The 20937-nt window shown below is 38.1% G+C and overlaps 1 protein-coding gene across 2 annotated transcripts in view; it reads left to right on the forward strand.

Annotated features, from left to right (window-relative positions):
• The window catches only part of FANCL (FA complementation group L), a 100887-nt gene that overhangs the window by 55455 nt on the left and 24495 nt on the right, over positions 1-20937 (forward strand). For both annotated transcript variants that reach the window (XM_064277032.1, XM_003417567.4), the window contains exons 8-11: positions 16186-16336; positions 18861-18944; positions 19246-19291; positions 19381-19462. In XM_064277032.1, coding sequence (XP_064133102.1) covers positions 16186-16336; positions 18861-18944; positions 19246-19291; positions 19381-19462 — 363 coding nt within the window. The remainder of the gene's footprint in view (positions 1-16185; positions 16337-18860; positions 18945-19245; positions 19292-19380; positions 19463-20937) is intronic.

The raw sequence follows: 20937 nt of genomic DNA on the forward strand, positions 1-20937 counted from the left end.
CTTTAAGCGCATATTTATAAATGAACTTTCTAAGCATTTCTTTCATACTTCCTTGTACTTAATGTCTTTTCTCTACACACACCCCCACCCCCACCCATATCCTTCCAGCCTCCAGCTTGTTATGCTTCATTTTAGGTAAAGATAGGGGAAATTTTTTGACAGAAAATTTCCTTTAAGTTTCAATCCTAAAGAGCTAATTATAAAGCAGTGAGCAGTCAGTGGACAATTGGGTGAAATTTCCCAGTTGTCAAAATTCAACCTTGATGAGGTAACATCAGCGTGTTTTTCAGAAGAGAACGAGTTATGACTGAAAATATAAACCCTGCTGTTTTTATCCAGGTTTTATTGTTTTAAGTTCTTATTTCATCCTTGAACCTCGGCTATTTTTTGTGTGCTCTGGAGCAGTCATACTTTGAGTGAAGATAGAGAAATTCTGGTCTGCTACTGCTGCCAGTTTAATTTTCGGTACATTGATGGTATCTAGCAAGGTAATGTAAGTGGAGTACTTTGTGAAGGGTGACATTAGACAGATGAGGTAGTGTGATTGTTAGCCATCGTCAGTGTTGTGTGTGAGTCGTGAGTTTGAAAGTTGTGGTAGAATGCTAGTCAGGTTTGGAGAACAGTCTAATGATGACGAGCGTGGTCTTTTCACCAAGTCCGTTGTGGAAATTAATAGCAAAACAGAGAATATTTCTAGTATTAGGCGAAGAGAAAAAATCTCTAGTGACATTTTATAAATAGTCTCTAAATAGAGGTGGTGTAGTCATCTAGTGCCACTATAACAGAAATACCACAAGTAGATGGCTTTAACAAACAAATTTATTCTCTCCCAGTTTAGGAGGCTAGAAGTCTGTATTCAGGGCACCAGCTCCAAGGGAAGGCTTTCTTTCTCTGTTGGCCCTGGGGGAAGGTCCTTGTCATCAATTTTCCTCTGGGTCTAGGAGTTTCTTCTCAGTACAGAGACCCACCCTGGGTCCAAAGGATACACTTTGTTTCTGGCTCTTCTCTTCTGGGGGTAGGAGGTCCCTCTCCTCGCTTCTCTCTTTCATATCTCAAAAGAGATTGACTCAAGACACAACCTAATCCTGTAGATTGAGTCCTGCCTCGTCAACATAATTGCCTCTAATCCTGTCTCACTAACGTCATAGAGGTTAAGGATTTACAACACATAGGGTAATCACATCAGATCCTAAAATGGTGGGCAACCACACAGTACTGGGAATCGTGGCCTAGTCCAGCTGACACACATTTTGGGGGGACACGATTCGATCCGTAACATGAGGCTACCCATATTTTTGTTAGGAAATTTTGATTAGGTTCAAGTAAAAATTTATGCTTACATTTAAAATGTATATGAGTAAAGTAATAGTCTTGTATGTGAAATCAGTTAAGAAAAATGCCTGACAGAATTTAAATAGTCTTGTGAAGGTCTAAATGTCATAAGTTTTTCTCCCCCGATGGAAATGGAGAAAATACAGCAAAAAATAAAGGAGGGAGAAAAGACTATGATTTATTTTTGTATTTTGATATATGTTGTAAGTATATAAAATATTGTGTTGATTTTTAAAAAGTAGAATTGGAATTATATATACATTGTATTTTTTTGTTTTTTATATACATTTTATGTTTGGTTGCATCAGGTTTTTCTTTATGTTTAAGTGATATGAAAAAATATTATACCTGGTTTATATTACTCCTTTAATATTTATCAGACTTACAAGTTGAAGGATGTATTTTTGATGAGTTTCTTGGTGTTTCTTCTGTAGACACCCGTACAAATTTTCCCCAGACTCTAACCTATGAAAAAGTTCATATCTCTGCACAAAGACTACTTGGCACTTACTTTATTGTGCCGTTTAACAAAATTAATTTCTGACTCTTCCTCTATTGGAAATTCTTTGAGGGCAAATTCTTTGAAATTTTGTATCCCCACTTAACACCAGCTCTGTGCCTTGCACAAATAAGTGCAAAATGAGTGTTTATATTAAATCAAACTCAAGTTGCAGATTTAATTGTGTCATATAACAAATTTTCTGCTTTATACCAGCTCCAAGTAAACTTAGTAGTAACTGGAATGTCGTAACTTCTCTTTTTTAATTATAGACTATATCACATATTCTTAGCAAAAAACAAGTAAAAATTAAGACTCCTTTGTAACCACAACTCAAATTTGACTGATGTTAATGTATTGCCACGTTACTTCAGCCGCGTCTCTCTTCCTCTTAGAAATAAAATGTGCTAGGAACAGGTAAGACCTCACCTTCTTGCCCTCCTTCCTTTCCTCTTTCCTTCTTTCTCTCCTTTTCTAGAAATTGGTGTGTAAACTATCCATGCATTTATTTATTTTTTTTTGCTGCATTTGTTTATACTACATCCTGTAACATTTGCAATCTGACTTTTTTTACACGACATTGTTTCTGAGATCTATCCATGATATAGGTTTGTCTAGTACATTTATTTTAAATGCTTCATCTTATTTCACTATGTGAGTCAACCGCTTAATTTATATGTTGCCCTGCTGATAAGCTTCTTTTCAGTTTCTGACTGTTATTTACAGCACTTCAGTGAGCATCTGTCTACATGCTGTCTTGTGCACACCTACAAGACTTTTACTGTGGGTTATACCCTGCCATGAAAATGCTGGATTGTAGGGAGTGTGCTTCCTCAGAGTTACCAGACATTGCCCAGTTGTCTTCCTAAAGCGGCTGTATGCATTTATACTCCCACCCAGGAAGCCACAGACGTTCCCACACTCCCAAATCCTTTCCAAGTCTTAGTTCTCATCTTAATTATTCTGATTTTAATTCTTATCAGGAATTGATAAAGTATCATTATTGTGTTCACAGTCTCTCCTGTGTTTTAAAAAAAGTTTATATGCCTTTGATTGTAAGCATTCCTTATATATTTCGATACTAATTCTTTTTTGGTTATTGGGTTGTAAATATCTTCTTCCTGTAACGCACCTTTTAACTTTGTTGGTGATGTGTTTTGCCACACAGAAGTTTAACTTCTAATGTGGTAACATTTATCAGTCTCTTCCATGTAATTTGTGCTTTTTGTGTTTCAGGTAAGAAGCCTTCACTATTTTCATCTGAAAAGATATTTTCCTGTAGTTTGTTCTAAAAGTTTCTCTTTTTTTTTTTTTTCACATTTCTTTGAGTATGAGATAGGAATCTGTTTACACTTGCCTATTTTATATGTGATTATAGAATTTATAGAATTTGGCTGTATCTTTTTTATCTGTGAAGGTCGGAGAGTGATTTCACAGCTTCCCCCCCCGCTTTTATACATACCATTAAAACATAGGAAGTTTTCAAAAAAAAAAAATTTACCTTTTGTTTTAGAGTCCAGCATTGAATCGTAAGCATTTTGGTGATGCTGTGAGCAGGGTGGACTCTGGAATCTTTTAGACATAAGAAGAGTGTTGGCTTAGGTTGTAAAGAAAGGAGCAGAAGCAGACTTCTGTGCTGTGTGTGATTCATTGTCATTGATTGCTTGGAAAGAGTTTTCTTTGTAGGAGTTATTATTACTATTATTTTTATCAGTTGTGGACTTTCAGCGGCATCAGTGTTACCATTGTAGTCTAATAAAACCCACCCAGTGCCCTCGAATCAGTTCTGACTTACAGCAATCCTATAGGACAGAGTAGAACTGCCCCATTTAGTTTTCAGGGAGCGCCTGGTGGATTCGAACTGCCGACCCTTTGGTTAGCAGCCTAATAGTAAACTTATGTTTAAACCCAGTGCCATCAAGTCAATTCCAATTCATAGCGACCCTATAGGACAGAGTAGAACTGCCCCGTAGAGTTCCCAAGGAGCGCCTGGTGGATTCGAACTGCTGACCTCTTGGCACTTAATCACTATGCCACCAAGGTTTCCAACTTACATTTACGAGGCTGTAAATAGGTTCCAGATAATTGATTTAAAAGAAGAAAAGAAAAAAAAAAAGCCCTTGTCTGCTTCTGTGCGTTTCCTCTTCGGATTCAGTGTTTCTGGACTTTAAGCTCAGAAGATCTTATTTTTCCTTTCTTTTTTTTTCTGTAAAATCATAGACTCGGCTTTGTGGCATCCATATTAAAGATGGGTAATTTTCCTTATGGTCCCTGTCTTCCTGCTGGGTTGATAATGTTTTGATGTATTTTTCTTTTGCTTTGATGAGAGGTCTGCCGCTGCTGCTCTGACATACTCATTCGGATGAGTAATTATAACTTGCACAGTGTCAAGCTGAAGATGGTAGGTTTCGTGCGTCATGACAAGCCTGGTAGCCAGCGCAGGTGTCTCACAGCATGATCAGCGGCAGCCAGTGTATTCTGGCTCAGAAGAGGCGTTCAGAGTCGTAAGAAATCAGCACCAAGGGCAAGGCTGCGGCACCACTGCCGCCCCGACGGTGCCAAAGAAACGCAGAGTGCGTCTCAAAGGCAAGCGTCCCAGTACCTCTCCTCACATACGGACTTTGTTTACCCCGTGAATTTTCTCTTGTAGAATTTAGCATAGAACGTTAAGTAACATCTCATGCTTTTCTACCTGATTCCACTTCCCAGTATCACAGATGCTCCAAAACGTGTCTTTAACACTCTCCTACCCCTTAGACTTTATCATACAGGTCACGTATGTGGAAATCGATGACTAATGAGACCATAGAATGCCCTAACGTCTGGTTTTAAGCACACGGATATTAGTGCTCCTATAAAAATGAAATCCATTTTATGTAGGTCGTTGACGAAATAAGAATAGATGGTAAAAATTGCAGTTCTACCTGTAAATGCGCCATTAAGTAAGGCTTGGTAAAGTATCGTTGCCGCAGCAGTTGGAATTTTCGCATTTGGTATGATGCCATGTGCAGCGGCCTTTATATTTTTTATCAGGGAAATCTGATATTCTTGGAATAATGCCGTGGATGGAAGAGGAAAACTACCGATAAGGCCTCTGGCTGATAATCTGATGGGGAATGAAGAATTTGTAATTAAAGAAAACAGCCCGATAACATAGCAGGGAGCATGGTCTGTTAGTTAGAGCAGCAGACTAACAGTTGGGTACCCTGGGTTCTGTTTACAGTTCAGCCATTGACTTAATCGGACTGTAATTTCAAACAAGTCACAAGACTGCCGTTTGCCTTCGTTCGTAAGTAAATGGAAATAATGAACTTTTTCTCTTTACAGAGAGGTTAAGAAAAATAACGTTGATTTAAAAAAAATTCACCGCCAGCTAAAAAATCGCAGTTATCTGTGTTGAGGAGCCTGTAGAAGGTCTTTTTGACAAACTGGCTTTTTTCTTTTCTTTTTTTCCTTTTGCAGTCTTTGTTGAACTTCATGGTACTGAATGCTTTTTTTTTTTGTCCACTCCGAAGTTGGTTAATTACATATGTTTTACCTACTTGCCATTCTTATTGCCACAATGATATAAACTTTTAAAAAATCAAAGGGATCAAAACAGGAACTGAATTCATTATGGAGATAGGTGACATGGTAGAAAAAGGTTGGTGGAGTCAGGTGACCTGTTAACCTGGTAACCACCTGTCTTCTTTTTTTCAAATAACTCACCATGTATTTCAAAAGTACTGTGCATTGATTCTTAAAAAAAAAAGAGAGAGAAAATACAAACAAATAAAATTAAGAAGAGATAAAAAATCACCTTTAATGTCCTTGTTTAGATTTGGAATTTCACTGGATATACTTCTCTGTTTCTTTCCCCAGGACCAGCCACTTTTAACAATTAGCTGATGCTTTTGGTCTTACAGTATAATTTATGCTCTTGTATGCCCTGGCATTTATACTGCCTTTTGTTTGTTTTGTGGGAAGAAGATGTGGCATTCGGCTCCCCTAAAGATTACAGCCTTGGAAACCCTAAGGGGCAGTTCTGCCTTGTCCTGTAGGGTCGCTATGAGTCGGAATGGAGTCCAGGGCAGTGGGTTTGGTTGTTTTAGGCACGGGCTGTTGGCTTTCCACTTTAGGTAATGAGGAGCGTGCTGTCTCTTTTGCCTGCCCCACTCCACAAGTGTGCATACTTCCTATCTTCCCGTTTCCCCCAAATGGCTGTGTTGTCGTTTTGATTATGTCAGTATTCAGTGCTTACACTGTTATGAGTGTGTATGTGTGGATATAGGAGTACTGGTGGCATGACGGTTAACGTGCTTGGCTACTAACCAAAAGGTCAGCACTTTGAACCCACCTGCCACTCTGCAAGACAAAGATGTGACAGTCTCCTTCCGTAAAGATTGTAGCCTCGGAAACACTACGGGGCAGTCCTACTCTGTCCTACAGGGTCCCTATGAGTTGGAATTGACAGCAGTGGGTTTTGGTGTGTGTGTGTATGTATATATATCCCAAGCCCAGTGCTGTCGAGTCGGTTCCGACTCATGCTGACCTTATAGGACAGAGTAGAACTGCCCCATAGAGTTTCCAAGGAACACCTGGCGGATTTGAACTGCTGACCTTTTGGTTAGCAGCTGTAGCGCTTAACCACTATGCCACCAGGGTTTCCCTATATATGTATATATATGTATATATACACATATATGTGTATATATATATATATACACATATATGTGTGTGTGTGTATATATATATATATATATATATACCCACACCCCGAGGACCCCTACACAGTGCTTAAGCGCTCAGCTGCTAATTGAAAGGTTGGTGGTTTGAACCATGGCTCCATGGGAAAAAGACCTGACGATCTGCTCCTGTGAAGATAATGGCCTCTCGTGAAGATTATGGGGCAGTTCTACTATGTCACATTGGGTTGTTATGAGTTGGAATTAACTTGGTGGCAACAGTTTGGTTTTTTTTTTTTTTTTTGGTTTGTGTCTGCTGAAATAGAAGTTGAATATTAGAAGCCAAACCACTTTAGCAGAGACATGTAATGAAGCAAAGCAGCGTATTGGAGTTGGTAGATAGAGACAGTGAGACATATATATATTTTTAATGGCCTCTCTGTTAACAGTTTTGGCATTTTTGAGCCCTTGCGCCCCTGGCTCTGGTTGTCCGAGTTAGGTTGGTAGCCAGCAGTGCATGGTTTTCTGTTAGCCTTGACCTTATCCAATCTAAAGATTTTTATGGGCATTTATTTCATTTCTTTTTTTTTTAGTGTGAGTGATGAAAAATTAGATAGGAGGGTGACACCCTTATTTTTGGTATGATCTAACTGGAACAAAAATACTAGACAAGTTTGTTTGCTAATTGGCTTAATTTTGAGTTTTCATGGTCTACCATACAGGGTAGCTAAGGCGCTCTGGTGGCGCAGTGGTTAAGTGCTTGGCTACTAACTGAAAGGTCAGCAGTTTGAACCCTCCAGCCGTTCCGTGGGAGAAGGATGTGGCAGTCTGCTTCCGTAAATATTACAGCCTTGGAAACCCGATGGGGCAGCTCTGCCCTGTCCTATATAGTCACTAGGAGTTGAAATTGATGCCACAGCAATGGGTTTGGGGTTTTTTTGGTTTAAGGATGAGATGGAAAGTGCCTACTTATTTTCAGTTTTACTTGATGCATTTTTCTTTTCTTCATTTTTTTCTGTTTTTTATTTTTAACAAGTTGCAACAGCTTTCTGTGGTGGCTACAAATAAAGTGAACATGTTTCATTTGGCCCTATGGATAACTACCCTCTTCACATGAATAAAAACTGCTAAGAAATCCTTTAAATGAACAGTGGTCAGTTATAGTCCAAATAAATTAATTTATGTAAGAAAGATGTTAAATTCTTTATGGATTACTTGACAGGGAATAATGTTTGATTAAATTGATTCAGTCAGACATGTACCTCTAGAAAGAGTTGACAACGTCAGTGAAGTTTACAAATAAGATCCAATGAACTGTTTAGAAGGCTTATTGTCTCTTTAAAGATACGTGATTAGATATATGGTAATTAATATTAAAATTTTTTTTTTAAAGTTTAATCTCTTGATACTTCCTTATTCTGTTGAAGCCTTTTCAATCCCCTAAAGATAAAAGTGATTACTAGAGGGTTTATCTGCATGTATTATAGGAAAGTGGAAAAAATCAGAAATGGAAAGCAACTATCGCAAGTACCAGAAAATTATGCTATTAATTTAAGTGTCATCAGAGCACAAAAGATCACATTCCGAGACTGTGCGAAAATTACTAAAATACTGGAAATAATAGTACTTAAGATGAAGATATTATCCTCTAAGATCTGGTTAAGTGACTGACATTATTATATCACTTCAGGTATTATAAAAGTAACAAAATGCTTTTAAAGATAATAAGCATTACGTTTTGAGATTGGCAGTGTTCACACTTTTCTGCTTAAGTGCTTTCCTCATCCAACATAATTTAATAACGGTTATAGGGGAGTAGCTGACATCTCAGTTCCCACGTACGCCTTTCCTCCTTCCTTCTCTAATATATACACATTTAATATACGTACGTAAAAAAGCGATAACATTTCATGCTCTCAGCGGCGGTTGGTGAACTGTTACTCTCTGCCTTCTTTGTCCTTGTTGTAAAGAAAGACTGTAGCTATTCTGTGTTTTTTTTCAGCTTCTAATTGTTGAGGAAACTATAACAAAATAGCCACTGCCATGTAAATCCATCGCTTTCCTGAAATCAGAATATGTGTGTGTGTTTTTTTAAAATAACAGATCTATTGAGGTATAACTAACATACAATAAGCTGAACATTTTTAAAATGTAGTTTGGTGAGTTTTAACACATGTTTATACCTGTTAAACCATCTTTGCAGTCAAGGTAATGAACCTGTCTGTCACACTCAAGTTTCCCCTTTCTCCCTTGTAATCCCCCTCCTGGCCCTCCTCATAGCCAGCCCCACCCCTGGTCCCAGGGCAACTACTGATCCACTTTCTGTTACTGTATATTAGTTAACATTTTCTAGAATTCTGTGTAATGCCTTAGACTTTGGTATGTCAGGCTTCTTCTAGAGTAATTCTTTTGAGATTCATCCACATCGTAATAACACTTGGTTTTTTAATCAATGAGTAGTACTCCACTGGATGGATGTGCCACAGATTGTTCACCTACCTGTTGATGGACACGTGGGTTGTTCCCAGGATGTGGCTGTTACATGTCAAACTGCAGTGAGCGTCATGTACGAGTCATTGTATGAACATACGCTGTCAGTTCTCTTGGGTAGACATCTAGGAGGGAAACGGCTCAATCATGTAGGAGATATGTTTAACTTTTTAAGAAACTGCCAACCTCTTTTCCAAGATGGTAGCATCATTGCACATTCTCACCAATAGTGTATGAAAGCTGCAGTTCCTCTGCGTCCTCACTGGCATTTGGTAGGATCAGTCTTTTTTCATTTTAACCATCCTAGAAGGTGTGTAATAGTGTCTCATTGTGATTTTAATTTGCCTTTAATGATCAAGGATGTTGACCATCTTCTCATGTGCTTATCAGTCACTTATATGTCTTCTTTGGTAAAGTATCTACAGTTTTTTTTGCCTGATGACCTAAAAACAATGGAGAGATATTCATGGGTTGAAAGACTTACCATTGCTATGATGTCACTTCTCCCCAAATTGATATACAGGTTCAACCCAATTCCATTGAAAATCCCAACAGTTTTTTTTTTAAGAAACTAATACAGTGATTCTAAAATTCACATGGGAATGTAAAGGACCTCAAACAGTCAATATTACTTTGAAAACCAAGAACAAAGTTAGAGGGTTAACATCACCTGATTTTAAGACTTATAAAGCAATAGTTATCAAGGCAATGTGGTATTATCATAAAGCCAGACAAATCAATCGTTGAAATAGAGAGTTCAGAAATCGACCTACACAGAAGTGTATTCAGTAAGGTGCAGAGACAATTCAGTGGAGGAAGGACAGTTTTTTCAAGAAGTGATGCTGAATTAATTGGATATCTGTATGCAAAAAAGGTGAACTTCAATCCGCATACAAAAACTAACTCAATATGGATCATAAACTTAATGCAAAATCTAAAACTATAACACTTCTAGAAGAAACACAGAAGAAAGCTTTTGTGACTTAGGGTTAGGTAAAGATTTCTTAATATGACACTAAAAACAAGATCCATAAAAAAAAAATTGATAAATTTGTCTTCATCAAAACTGAAAACTTCTACTCTTCGAAAGACTATGTCAAGAGAATGAAAAGGATTCCAGGGACTAGGAGAAAATATTTGCAAATCATGTACCCGATGAAGGGCTTATATTCAGTGTGTATAAAGAACTCTCAGAAGTCAATAATAGAATACTAACAACTCAAAATGGGCGGAATGTTTGTATAGACATGCATTCTAGGTAATTCAAGGTTAACTCTTTTATTACCATTCAAACGACATATAAATTGATTTCATGTGGAAAAAAATTCACCAAAATATACGTATTTAACTTGTAACACAGCATTGAAAATACGTCACTTGCCTGTTTGACACATGGCTGAGAATCAGATGCTCCTTACTGTGCTTAATTGTGCTCACGTGGAACTTGTACATAGACCAAGAGGCAGTTGTTTGAAAAGAACAAAGGGATACTGCATTGTTTAAAATCAGGAAGGGTGTGCATCAGGTTTGTATTCTTTCACCATGCTTAATCAGTCTGTATGCTGAGCAGATAATCCTAGAAACTGGGCTATATGCAGAAGAACAGGGCATCAGAATTGGAGGAAGACTCATTAACAACCTGTGATATGCAGATAACACGACCATGTTTGCTGAAAGTGAAGAGGACTTGAAGCACTTACTGATGAAGATTGAAGACCACAGCCTTCAGTATGGATTACACCTCAACATAAAGAAAACAAAAATCCTCACAACTGGACCAATAAGCAACATCATGATAAAAAATGGAGAAAAGATTGAAGTTGTCAAGGATTTCATTCTACTTGGATCCACAATCAACACCCATGAAAGCAACAGTCCAGAAATCAAAAGACACATTGCGTTGGGCAAATCTGCTGCAAAGGACCTCTTTAAAGTGTTGAAAAGCAAACATGTCACCTTGAAGACTAAGGTGTGCCTGACCTATGCCATGGTATTTTCAGTTGCATCATATGCACATGAAAACTGGACATTAAGTAAGAAAGACCGAAGAATTGATGCCTTTGAACTATGGTGTTAGTGAAGAATATTGACTATACCATGGACTGCCAGAAGAAGGAACGAATCTGTTCTGGAAGAAGTATAGCCAGAATGTCCCTTAGAAGCGAGGATGGTGAGACTTTGTCTCACATACTTTGCACATGTTATCGGGAATGGCCAGTCCCTGGAGAAGGACATCATGCTTGGTAAAGCAGAGGGTCAGCTGAAAAGAGGAAGACCCTCAACGAGGTGGATTGACACAGTGGGTGCAACAGTGGGACCAAATATAGCAACGATTGTGAGGATGGTACAGGACTGGGGAGTGTTTCTTTCTGTTGTACATAGGGTTGGTGTGAGTTGGAATGGACTCAACAGCACCTAATAACAACAACTTTGCTTCCTTTGTGACCACATTTTACTCAGCCATATTGCTTTGATCTACTTTGTAGTGATGGAACCTGAAAAAACAACCACACCTCAGCTCTGATACCACCGTATCTTACTACGCGCCAAAGTTTATCTAGTGCTGAGACCAAGGACACCCATTGGAAGCACTAGACATATGTGTGAGTGAGTGAGTGAGTGAGTGTGTGTGTGTGTGTGTGTGTAAACCTCTGGCTGAGAGAATTAATCCCTCTTAGGGCAACTCTTGACCAGTGGGGAATGGAACCCAGTAAATAAATTCTTCCCACTTCCATTTCTTGGGCAGCACTTCTGAGGAGCTTTCTCCTACATCTTCTCCCAGAGTCCCAGCAAGATTGAGCCACAGTTGACCACAGTGACCAGCTTGAAAATACCCCCTTGTTTTGGCTTTCCCTCCTCGTTTTGCTTTCACTCTGTCCAGTCCCCGCTCCCATTCCCTAAGATCACTTCCCGTAACAGACTATATATATAAGCCCTCGTCTCAGACTTTGTTTTCTGGGAAGATCCCAATATTACCTTTGTTATTTGCTACAAGCAAAGGTGATGTAGTCCAAGGGACCAAATAGAACAATCATCCTTATGGCCCAGAAACTTACCTTCTTTAAAAAAAAAAAAAACGCTTGGTTGTTTTTTGATTGACTTGTTTTTCAAAGATTGAACAAAACTTACTCAGCTATCTGTGACCTTTTAAGCAGTGTGACTTGGCAGACCATCTTTAAAATCAGTTTATAAATCAAAGGATGCACAAGTCTTTTCCCAGATGATTTCCTTGCCACCTGGAAAGTTGTGATCCTCTTCACAGTTGCTGTCATCTTCCTTTGACCTGTCACCACGTGTAACTAACAGTGAGCTACAGACACTAACTTAGTTTGCACTGGTGCCTTATTTATTTATAGGATATAAGAAAAGTTTTTCAGCATTTCAGTTCTAGGTGCTTGCAAGTTTTGAAGTTTAGTCCTAGGCATGTGAACAATTTATCAGTACATCCTGACACCGTGGAAACCAGACCACTGATTTCTTTCACTAAAGGTACATCTTTGAGCCATGGAGCTAAAAAAAAATCTCCATCTACTTTCCTGTTCACTGGCCAACACTTCATAAGTAATAAGTGGAAAATGGGACACCTTTTAAGACTTTTTTTTTTTTTTTTTTAAGACTTTAGGGAAATGATATAGTGAGTTAACTGAGGATTTATTTATTGAAGATGGACAAGCACGCCCATCCTGTCCTCGCCCTGCTTGACTATCAGGGGACTTGGTTCACGTGTACAGCTTAAGGATCGGCCAGTTATGACAAAGTAGACTGTGCTTGCTTCGGCGTGGTGAAACCAGTTGGGAAGTAGAGTGAGCCTTTTAATCTTCTCTTAGGCTATGATTGGACGACCTTTTGACCAGGCTAACTTTCCAGTGACCCATGACCTAAAGGTTCAAATGCCAAATCTGTAGTACCAACAGAATGGTTTGCTCAGAAATCTTCTTAGTTGTACCTGTTCAGAAATCTTTTCAGTGAGTCAGCGCAGCGACCCCACATAGAGATAATTTCACCGAGACACTCGTAACCAGGACAGCGCAGGTATTCTGGTTTAGGTACGGAGAAGTTCATTAAGTGCCTTATGTGAACCTAATATTGGATTGATCTCTTACTATATGCCTGCTCTTTTCAAGTCACGTGGAGGTGTCTGTTTTTTCCTTAAGATTAATACATTCTTTTTTATTCTTCTGACCTTGGCTTTTCACTACAGGAAGACTGGACTCCATATCAGGGAATATCTCTGCTGGTGAACTTAGCTTTTGTGCTCCTTGTGCATGTAATGTTGTAGAGGCAATTTTCCAATCTGTTATTTCAGTCTGTGTATTTTTTTTCAGCTACACCCCTACCCCACATAAAAAGTTATAGACAAACAGATAAAATAATCTGTTGTGTTTGATGTGAGGAGCCCTGGTGGTACAGTGGTTAAAGCGCTTGGCTGCAAACAAAACAGTTAGTGGTTCAAACCCACCAGTGGCTCTGTGGGAGAGAGATGTGGCGGTCTGCTCCTGTAAAGGTACACAGCCACGGAAGCCCGATGGGGCAGTTCTAGTTCTGCTCGGCCTCGTAGCTATGCTATTAGTCCCAGTCGACTTGACGGCAGTGGGTTTGGTTTTGGCGTCTCATGTGCCTTCATGGTGGTTGTTTGCTGCAAACCTTTGGGGCAGGTGAAGTAGAATGCCATAGGCTCTCACCCTTTCTCACTTTATGTTTTCTAACTTTGTCAGCATGTCTCTGTCTTAGTTTCCTAGACTCGAGAGGGTGGCTTTAAAGAACAGAAATTTGTTTTCTCACCGTTCTCAAGGCTGCAGGTTCAAATAAGGGTCTGGACTGCGTGGATTCCTTCTGTAGGCCACTCCCTGGTTCCTGGCGTCTGGCTGCAGTCCTTGGTGTTCCTTTGCTTGTCAAGGGAGGCTCACGTGGTATCTTTTTTCCCTTTGTGCGTGTGTGTCTATTCTGCTCTTTTTATAAGAGGCCTCTGAGAAGGGACTAGGTTTAGACCCACCCCACAGTAGTATGACCTCATTAACATAACAAGAAAACCCTTTCTCAGTGGTGCCCTATTTATAAATAGAGGGCTTAGAATCGCAACATAACTTTTCTCAGGACGCAATTCAATCCCTAAGTCTCTCTCTCTTTTTTTTTTTAAATAAAGTTTTAAGGATAAGAGGTTTTCCTCCCACTACACCTAGCCCTTAGGTGAGAGGCTTCTGTATCATTGTCTTGGTTTCTGGGATATTTTTCTTCTCTGTAAGAGTTTACTGCTTTCTGGGCACTCTGTGTGTGTGTAGCTAATTTCTATTCTTCATTTTTTTCTTACGTCGTTCTGTTTCATTTCCGTTAATCCTGTGTTTGTGTGTCTGTGCAAAAAGGATGGCTTTTTCCTTGATTAGTGAATTCCCCAATTGCAGTGTCCTGGGTGTCGTTTTTGGATCTTCACCGTATTTAGACTGTTTAATTGCTTTACTGTTCCTATTAGGGATATGTGGTTCCAAAAATGTAAAAGTTTTGGAAGACTGAGATTCTTTCCCTGTAGTTTAGAAAATAATAGTCATGTAATGCGTCATTGACTTCTCCCTTGAATACGTGGGGATAGAAAATATAATACAGTACAGATGTTTTGATTCTGATATGGAAATTCTTCTGATTAGAGAAGGAAAAATGACTGTATGTTAGGCATGTAAATATGCGCATCAGGGATAAAATCTGTCTATAAGCAAGAAGTGGAAATGGAATACATTCTAGTAGTTAATGTCTCAAAAGGGAATTATAGCTACTTTTAAGTAGACAGTGTCACCTACTTTATGGATTTTCACACAAGTGTATTTAGAATTCTTGACTTTTTGACTAGTGTGTTATCTTAGAAGTTATCTCCTGGACACACTGTTACGGTGATTTAAAAACTAGATAGTCAGGAGTTCAGTGTTCTGATGCTGGGATTCTGGCACCTAAACTTGTACGTAAGTACAGTTTACTGGAAGAGTGGACATTCTTCCATAAGTGTACTAACAGGAACATAGCTGGAACGTGTCCTTTCTCGTTTGGGATGATAAGGTACAGTAGCTGTGTGTATTACTGGGTTATTTTCAGACATTAATCTACTAGTTCCTACTCTTACCCTTTTTATCTGTGTCTAGGTTAAAAGAGTCGACCAGCTTTGTGAAACTAAGTCAGGAATGTATCCAAGTATAAACCCGGGCTGAAAGGATGAAATTGAATAGGTTTTCTTTGAGTACATAGGTGCTAACTAACTAGGTATTTAGGGAAGTGAGCGCTTTTTAAAAATCTTACTTGGGGTTTATCATAGTTCTTGTATTAATCATTTTGGATGAATACATTTATAATATTTTCAGTGACTTTTTATATGTTTTGCTTATTCAAAACAATAAATAGAACCCTTCTTTTTGAAACTTTTTCAAAAGTTCGAAAACTTTTCAGACTGACTGTTTTTTATATTAAAACTATATAGTAAAATATATCTGTTAAATATACGACATTTTATGAGAAACTCCTTAGTTTAAAAGTAAAAGTATAAATTATGATGGTTTTACTGCTTACCATTTAAGGAAAATGTATTTAAGCCTGTTCTCATGAAGGATTAATGTCTAAAATACTGAATTTAGAGATTGGCTGAAAGTTAAATGTGGAAGGAAATCTTGTTTGTAATTTCTGTTTGAATCCATAAGAAGTATGTAAAAGTTTTCCATACTTTGTGGCCAGTGAGGTGTGCTAAGTTATTTACTCATAATATTACAGGTGATCTAATTTAATCAAACTACAAATAGTGCTGCATCTAACTAGCTTTAACTACAGCAAAAATGAAATTATTTTCATACCAGAGTTCTATAGACGTTATGCCCAGTATATATTAGATGTCTTAGATACCCTAATGAAGTTGTACATATATATCTTGAATTAGTAATTACTATTAAATATATACAGTACAGGATGCATCATAACAAAAATAAATATGGTTTTAAGAAAGCCATTTTTCTACGGTAAGATGCGTAGTCGAGTGACAGAAGGGAATCCTGTTAGCTGGTGAAGGTGAAGAGGTGTGAAGCGGGGAGACCAGAGTTTTGTTCACTGGAGCCTAGTTTCTAGCTGAAATGAAACAGCTTAAAATTTCTAAATTGAGTTGTGTTTTAAGTGGAAGAGTCTCTGCTGTTGGTCGAGTGCCATGTAACTTACTCAGCGTTCATCTTTTCACAGAGCTCTTTAAAAAGCATCCATAGTCAGTTTTTGGCAGCACTGGACTCACTGAAGGCATTCTGGGATATTATGGATGAAATTGATGAGAAGACCTGGGTACTTGAGCCAGAAAAACCTACGAGGAGTGCCACAACTCGCAGGATTGCATTAGGTAGGAGTAAAAGGATTAAGGTTATTATTATCATTTTCTTTTTACGTGTTTGATTTTATTTGGTATTACTTAAAATGAATCTAAAAATGAGAATTAGACTCTTTAGATAAGATTTCTTGGTATGAAGCCAACTATTAAGGTTTTTTGAGATTTACTGTAATTTAGTACAAAAAACCAAAACCAAACTTGTTGCTGTCGTGTCGATTCTGACTCAGGGTGACCCTATAGGACAGAGTGGAACTGCTGCCTAGGGTTTCCAAGGAGATGCCAACTGCTGACCTTTTGGTTCGTAGCGGAGCTCTTAACCAATGTGCCACCAGTACTGCAGATTTAAATGTAAATATTCCAGGGTGGAATGGGCAGGTACTGAGGTGCTTCCTCATAAAAGGTGGGAATGCTATGGAAGCATCATTCAGAGATAGTGTTTAATTAGATTTCAGTTCGCACACGGATAATGAAGCAGGTCACTCAGAACTTAACGTTACTTACAACCACAACAACGAGAAAACCGTTACAAATATCGAAGTTTTCATCTGTGAAACCAGACAAGATCGGTGTGAACAAATCTGGGAACGTTTTCTGACGAACCCATAGAAAGCCAAAACCAAACCCGTGCTGTGGAGTCAATTCCGACTCATAGCGACCCTACAGGACAGAGTAGAACTGCCCCACGCGGTTTCCAAGGACTGTCTGGTGGATTCAGACTGCCTGCCTTTTCTTGGTTAGCAGCCAAGTGAGGCATGCCACTGAAGGGTAAGCAGAAAGCACGACATAAGAATGGAAAACATTCTAAGTGTTTCTGTTTGCCTTAAATATATGAAATTAATAAATAAGATGCAGCATAACCAAAAATATCCCTGCCAAGTCACCATATTGTCTTGATTATAAAATGATTATATATTTGTGTTTTCATTATGAGCAAGCAATACGTAAAGTCAGTTTTAGAGCTCAACCTCTCAAGGTTTTAGATGCTTTAAACTGTATTCTGGGCTCATGTTAAATACCGTAGTTACTTGGTTACAAGACATCCATTTATCTCTCTCCTGATTTTTTCCTAGCCCGTATGGATATATTGCTGAGAGCTTTATAGTCCATGGGACATTTTAAATTGTGATGTGGATTATATCCAAATTACCCAACAAGTTTTATAGTTCCCACCTAGGCATAAGAGATTATTGGGGGGAGAAAAGCGATACGTTAACATGAGAAGAAGAAAGTATATGGATGCAGCAATTCTATAAATAGTATTGTTACTTCGCTAGTTTGAAGAAGTCTGAACAGTGTTTAGTTTGGAACAATTAGCAACAAGTAGGTATTATGAATGAAAAGACTTCCTTTGAAGAATTACAGTAGTTTATTATCTTCATGGCTCTATTAAAATTTTTATTCTTACAGGTTATGAGTAAGTACACTTCTATTGTCTTTTTCATCATTCAGCATAAATGGGCTGGTTTTTCTTCATCTCGTCTGTATTTACTTCTCAGCTCTCGTTTTTCCCACCTTGCGTTCATTTGCTTTCTCAGGATCGAGTTTTTAGCAACTTAATGGAAAGATGAGTTAATACAGCCATTGTTGTTAAGTGAAAGTACTTTCTAGAACTATTGGTAGATGACACTGTTAAAAGGCTAATATGGGATTTGTGTTCATGGTAAAGAACTTGTTAACCAATGAGATTGTAACGTTTTTTAAATTTTTATTTTTGTCATTCAGTGGCTTAGTAGTCACTTTTTACTGTACTTGATTGCCTCTTTTTGCCCAATTTGTAATAATTTTATTTATTTTGTTGCCAGTCTTTAGCAAAAGGTCTACTCTATAGCATATGGGATTTATCAAGACATTTTCATCACAAAATGAAATCCAAATTGATCTTAAAATGTGTACTTTAAAAAAGAGCAGTAACATTTCTGAAGTCTGTACTGCACTCCAGTACAGGTGCAATTTATAAAAGAACCTAGGGCCAAGCAGAAATAACTTTTTCTTAGATTCCGTGAATTGAGTAATTGGTTGTTTTGGTAATAAAATGAATAATTTCCATTTTAACGTTGTTCACTTTCAGGGGAAAGCTTCTCACGGAACAAAAGAATTCAGATAATGTTTTTATAAATGGATCTTGGCTGTTCATAAAACTCGAGTTGCAAAACATGTTTACTCTTACCACTTATTGTATTCCTAGTCTTTTTACGTTTGACCACGGTTCTATGAAAAGTAAGCCATAAAAAGTAATTTAGACCATTACTTCTTAAACTTACGGCTTGTGGTGATATTTTTTACACTGAAGACCTTTGATTTATCCGCTCAGTAGAGAAATTTTATTCAAGCTTTACTGTAATAGAATTTTAACCAGAATTCCAATCTAAATTAACTATGTTAACTAATAATTCAGCTGTTTTTTAAAACTTGGAATCCCTGAATCTTTAGTAATAATCACAATTGCAAAAATCTTTACTCAGACACTTATTTATTTTTTGTTGATTTGATGAACTGTTTGATTTCTAAAAACTTTAATCTTCTTCTTTAATTCTAGGAAATAATACTTCAATAAATATAGAGGTAGACCCCAGGCACCCCACTATGCTTCCTGAGTGCCGCTTTCTCGGAGCCGACCATGGTAGGAGACCTCAGATCTAAGTGTTTTTAAAAGAATCATAAAATTTTTGTCTAATACTGCTAAAATAATTATTCTAAAATAATATATTAATCACAGTTATTTTAAATGAAATATCTCATTGCTCTCAGCTGTGTATAACTTTGTGAATTTTTAATACATAATATTTTTTTTTTATATGTGATTTGGATTTTCTCAGTAGTTAAAAAGCTAATTCTGTGCCGAATGTGGCTTTACAAATTACTGTTTTTTTACTAAATTTTTACTAAATTACTAATTTTTTTCCTTTTTTTAATATCCGAAGTGGTAAAGCCTCTGGGACTAAAACTAAGCAGGAATATACATTTGTGGTACGTATCTTGGAAATATAATTGTTAACTTTAGTACGCTTTCACAAATTGAACAGCAGAAATGCTTTTTTTTTTTTTCATTCTTTCAGGGATCCAGAAAATACTCTGTTACAAAACTTGAAAGATGTCTTAGAAATTGATTTTCCAGCTCGTGGTGTCCTGGAAAAATCTGTAAGTTGTTCTGTCTGTGCCTGGATAGTCCAGATAGTGTTGCATGGCGAGCGTTCAGTGCTCTTCTCTAGGTACCAAAGAAGATGAGGCTGAGAAGGGAGAGAACCGGGGCGGTATCGTAACAGACTTCTAAGCGGCAAGCAGCAGTCGCATCAGAGAGCTTACTAACCTTGGCGGTTATAAGTGTGCTTTCTTTTAATGGTTTTCAGTCAAGTGTTTAATGACGGGCATCTTTATTATTATTAAAAATGGGAAAGGCTCAGAGAAGCTCATGAGATATTTGGATTTTCTGTACTGTTTGCATAGACATGACTGAAGTCAAGTTCTCAGTAGTTCAATATAAGTGTTTGTCAAGGAAGGTGGTACAGTTTTACAAAATTAATAAGACGTCACTCCATTCCCCAAATAATAAACTTAGAATTGATTTTTAACAAAGCTGCTAAGATTCTAGACTACTAAAGTGGTATCTTTTTCTTTTAGTTGCAGAATTTTCAACAGTTCAGTGATCACTAAAACCAGGGAAAACCCAAACCCATTGCCATCGAGTTGGTTTCGACTCATAGCGACCCTACAGGACAGAGTAGAACTGCCCCAGAGGGTGTCCAAGGAGCACCTGCCAGATTCCCACTGCTGACCTTTTGGTTAGCAGCTGTCGCTCTTAACCACTGGACCAGTGTCAATTCCTGTCTTTTACAGTTAAATACAATAGTTAACCCTTTTGTGCCCGGCGGTACATATAGTGACTATGAACTTTTTCAGCCTCTGGGGGCTGGTGGCGTAGTGGTTAAGAGTTGACTACTAACCAAAAGGTCTGCAGTTGGAGTCCACCAGGCGCTCCTTGGAAACTCTGTGGGGCAGTTCTACTCTGTCCTATAGGGTCGCTGTGAGTTCGAATCGACTTGACGAGTTTTGGTTTGGGGCTTATTGGGAAGCTGCTGTACCACTGACAGTGCATGGTGCCACAAGGCAGGGGACTGTACAACCCTGTGAAACTGAAGAAACGGGCGTGTGCCACAAACTGCTGTCTTTACGGGGTATTGTACGAGGTGTCGCAAACCCTGGTGGTATAGTGGTTAAGTGCTATGGCTGCTAATAAAAGGGTCGGCAGTTCGAATCCACCAGGTGCTCCTCGGAAACTCTACGGGGCAGCTCTACTCTGTCCTATAGGGTCGCTATGATTCGGAATAGACTCGACGGCACTAGGTTTGGTTTTTTTGGTACGAGGTGGCTGAATTTTTGGTAGGAAAAATAGAAAATTTTTAATTTATTACACGTACGTACCAATAGACTCCAGTGGGGACTCTGGGGTAGAATAAAATGGTTTGTAGGAGGGAGCAAGAAAAAAAGATCCATAAAAAATTTTTTTTTTTTTTTTATGTCCATAGCACGTTACCAAAAATTCAGACATGCCAGTGGTTCAGCATACTCCATTAATGGAATCATGTGGTATTGGCAAAAAATTCAAAGCAAAAAAT

The sequence above is a fragment of the Loxodonta africana genome, chromosome 26 (genome assembly GCF_030014295.1).
Source record: "Loxodonta africana isolate mLoxAfr1 chromosome 26, mLoxAfr1.hap2, whole genome shotgun sequence".
NCBI classification, from domain to species: Eukaryota; Metazoa; Chordata; class Mammalia; order Proboscidea; family Elephantidae; genus Loxodonta; species Loxodonta africana.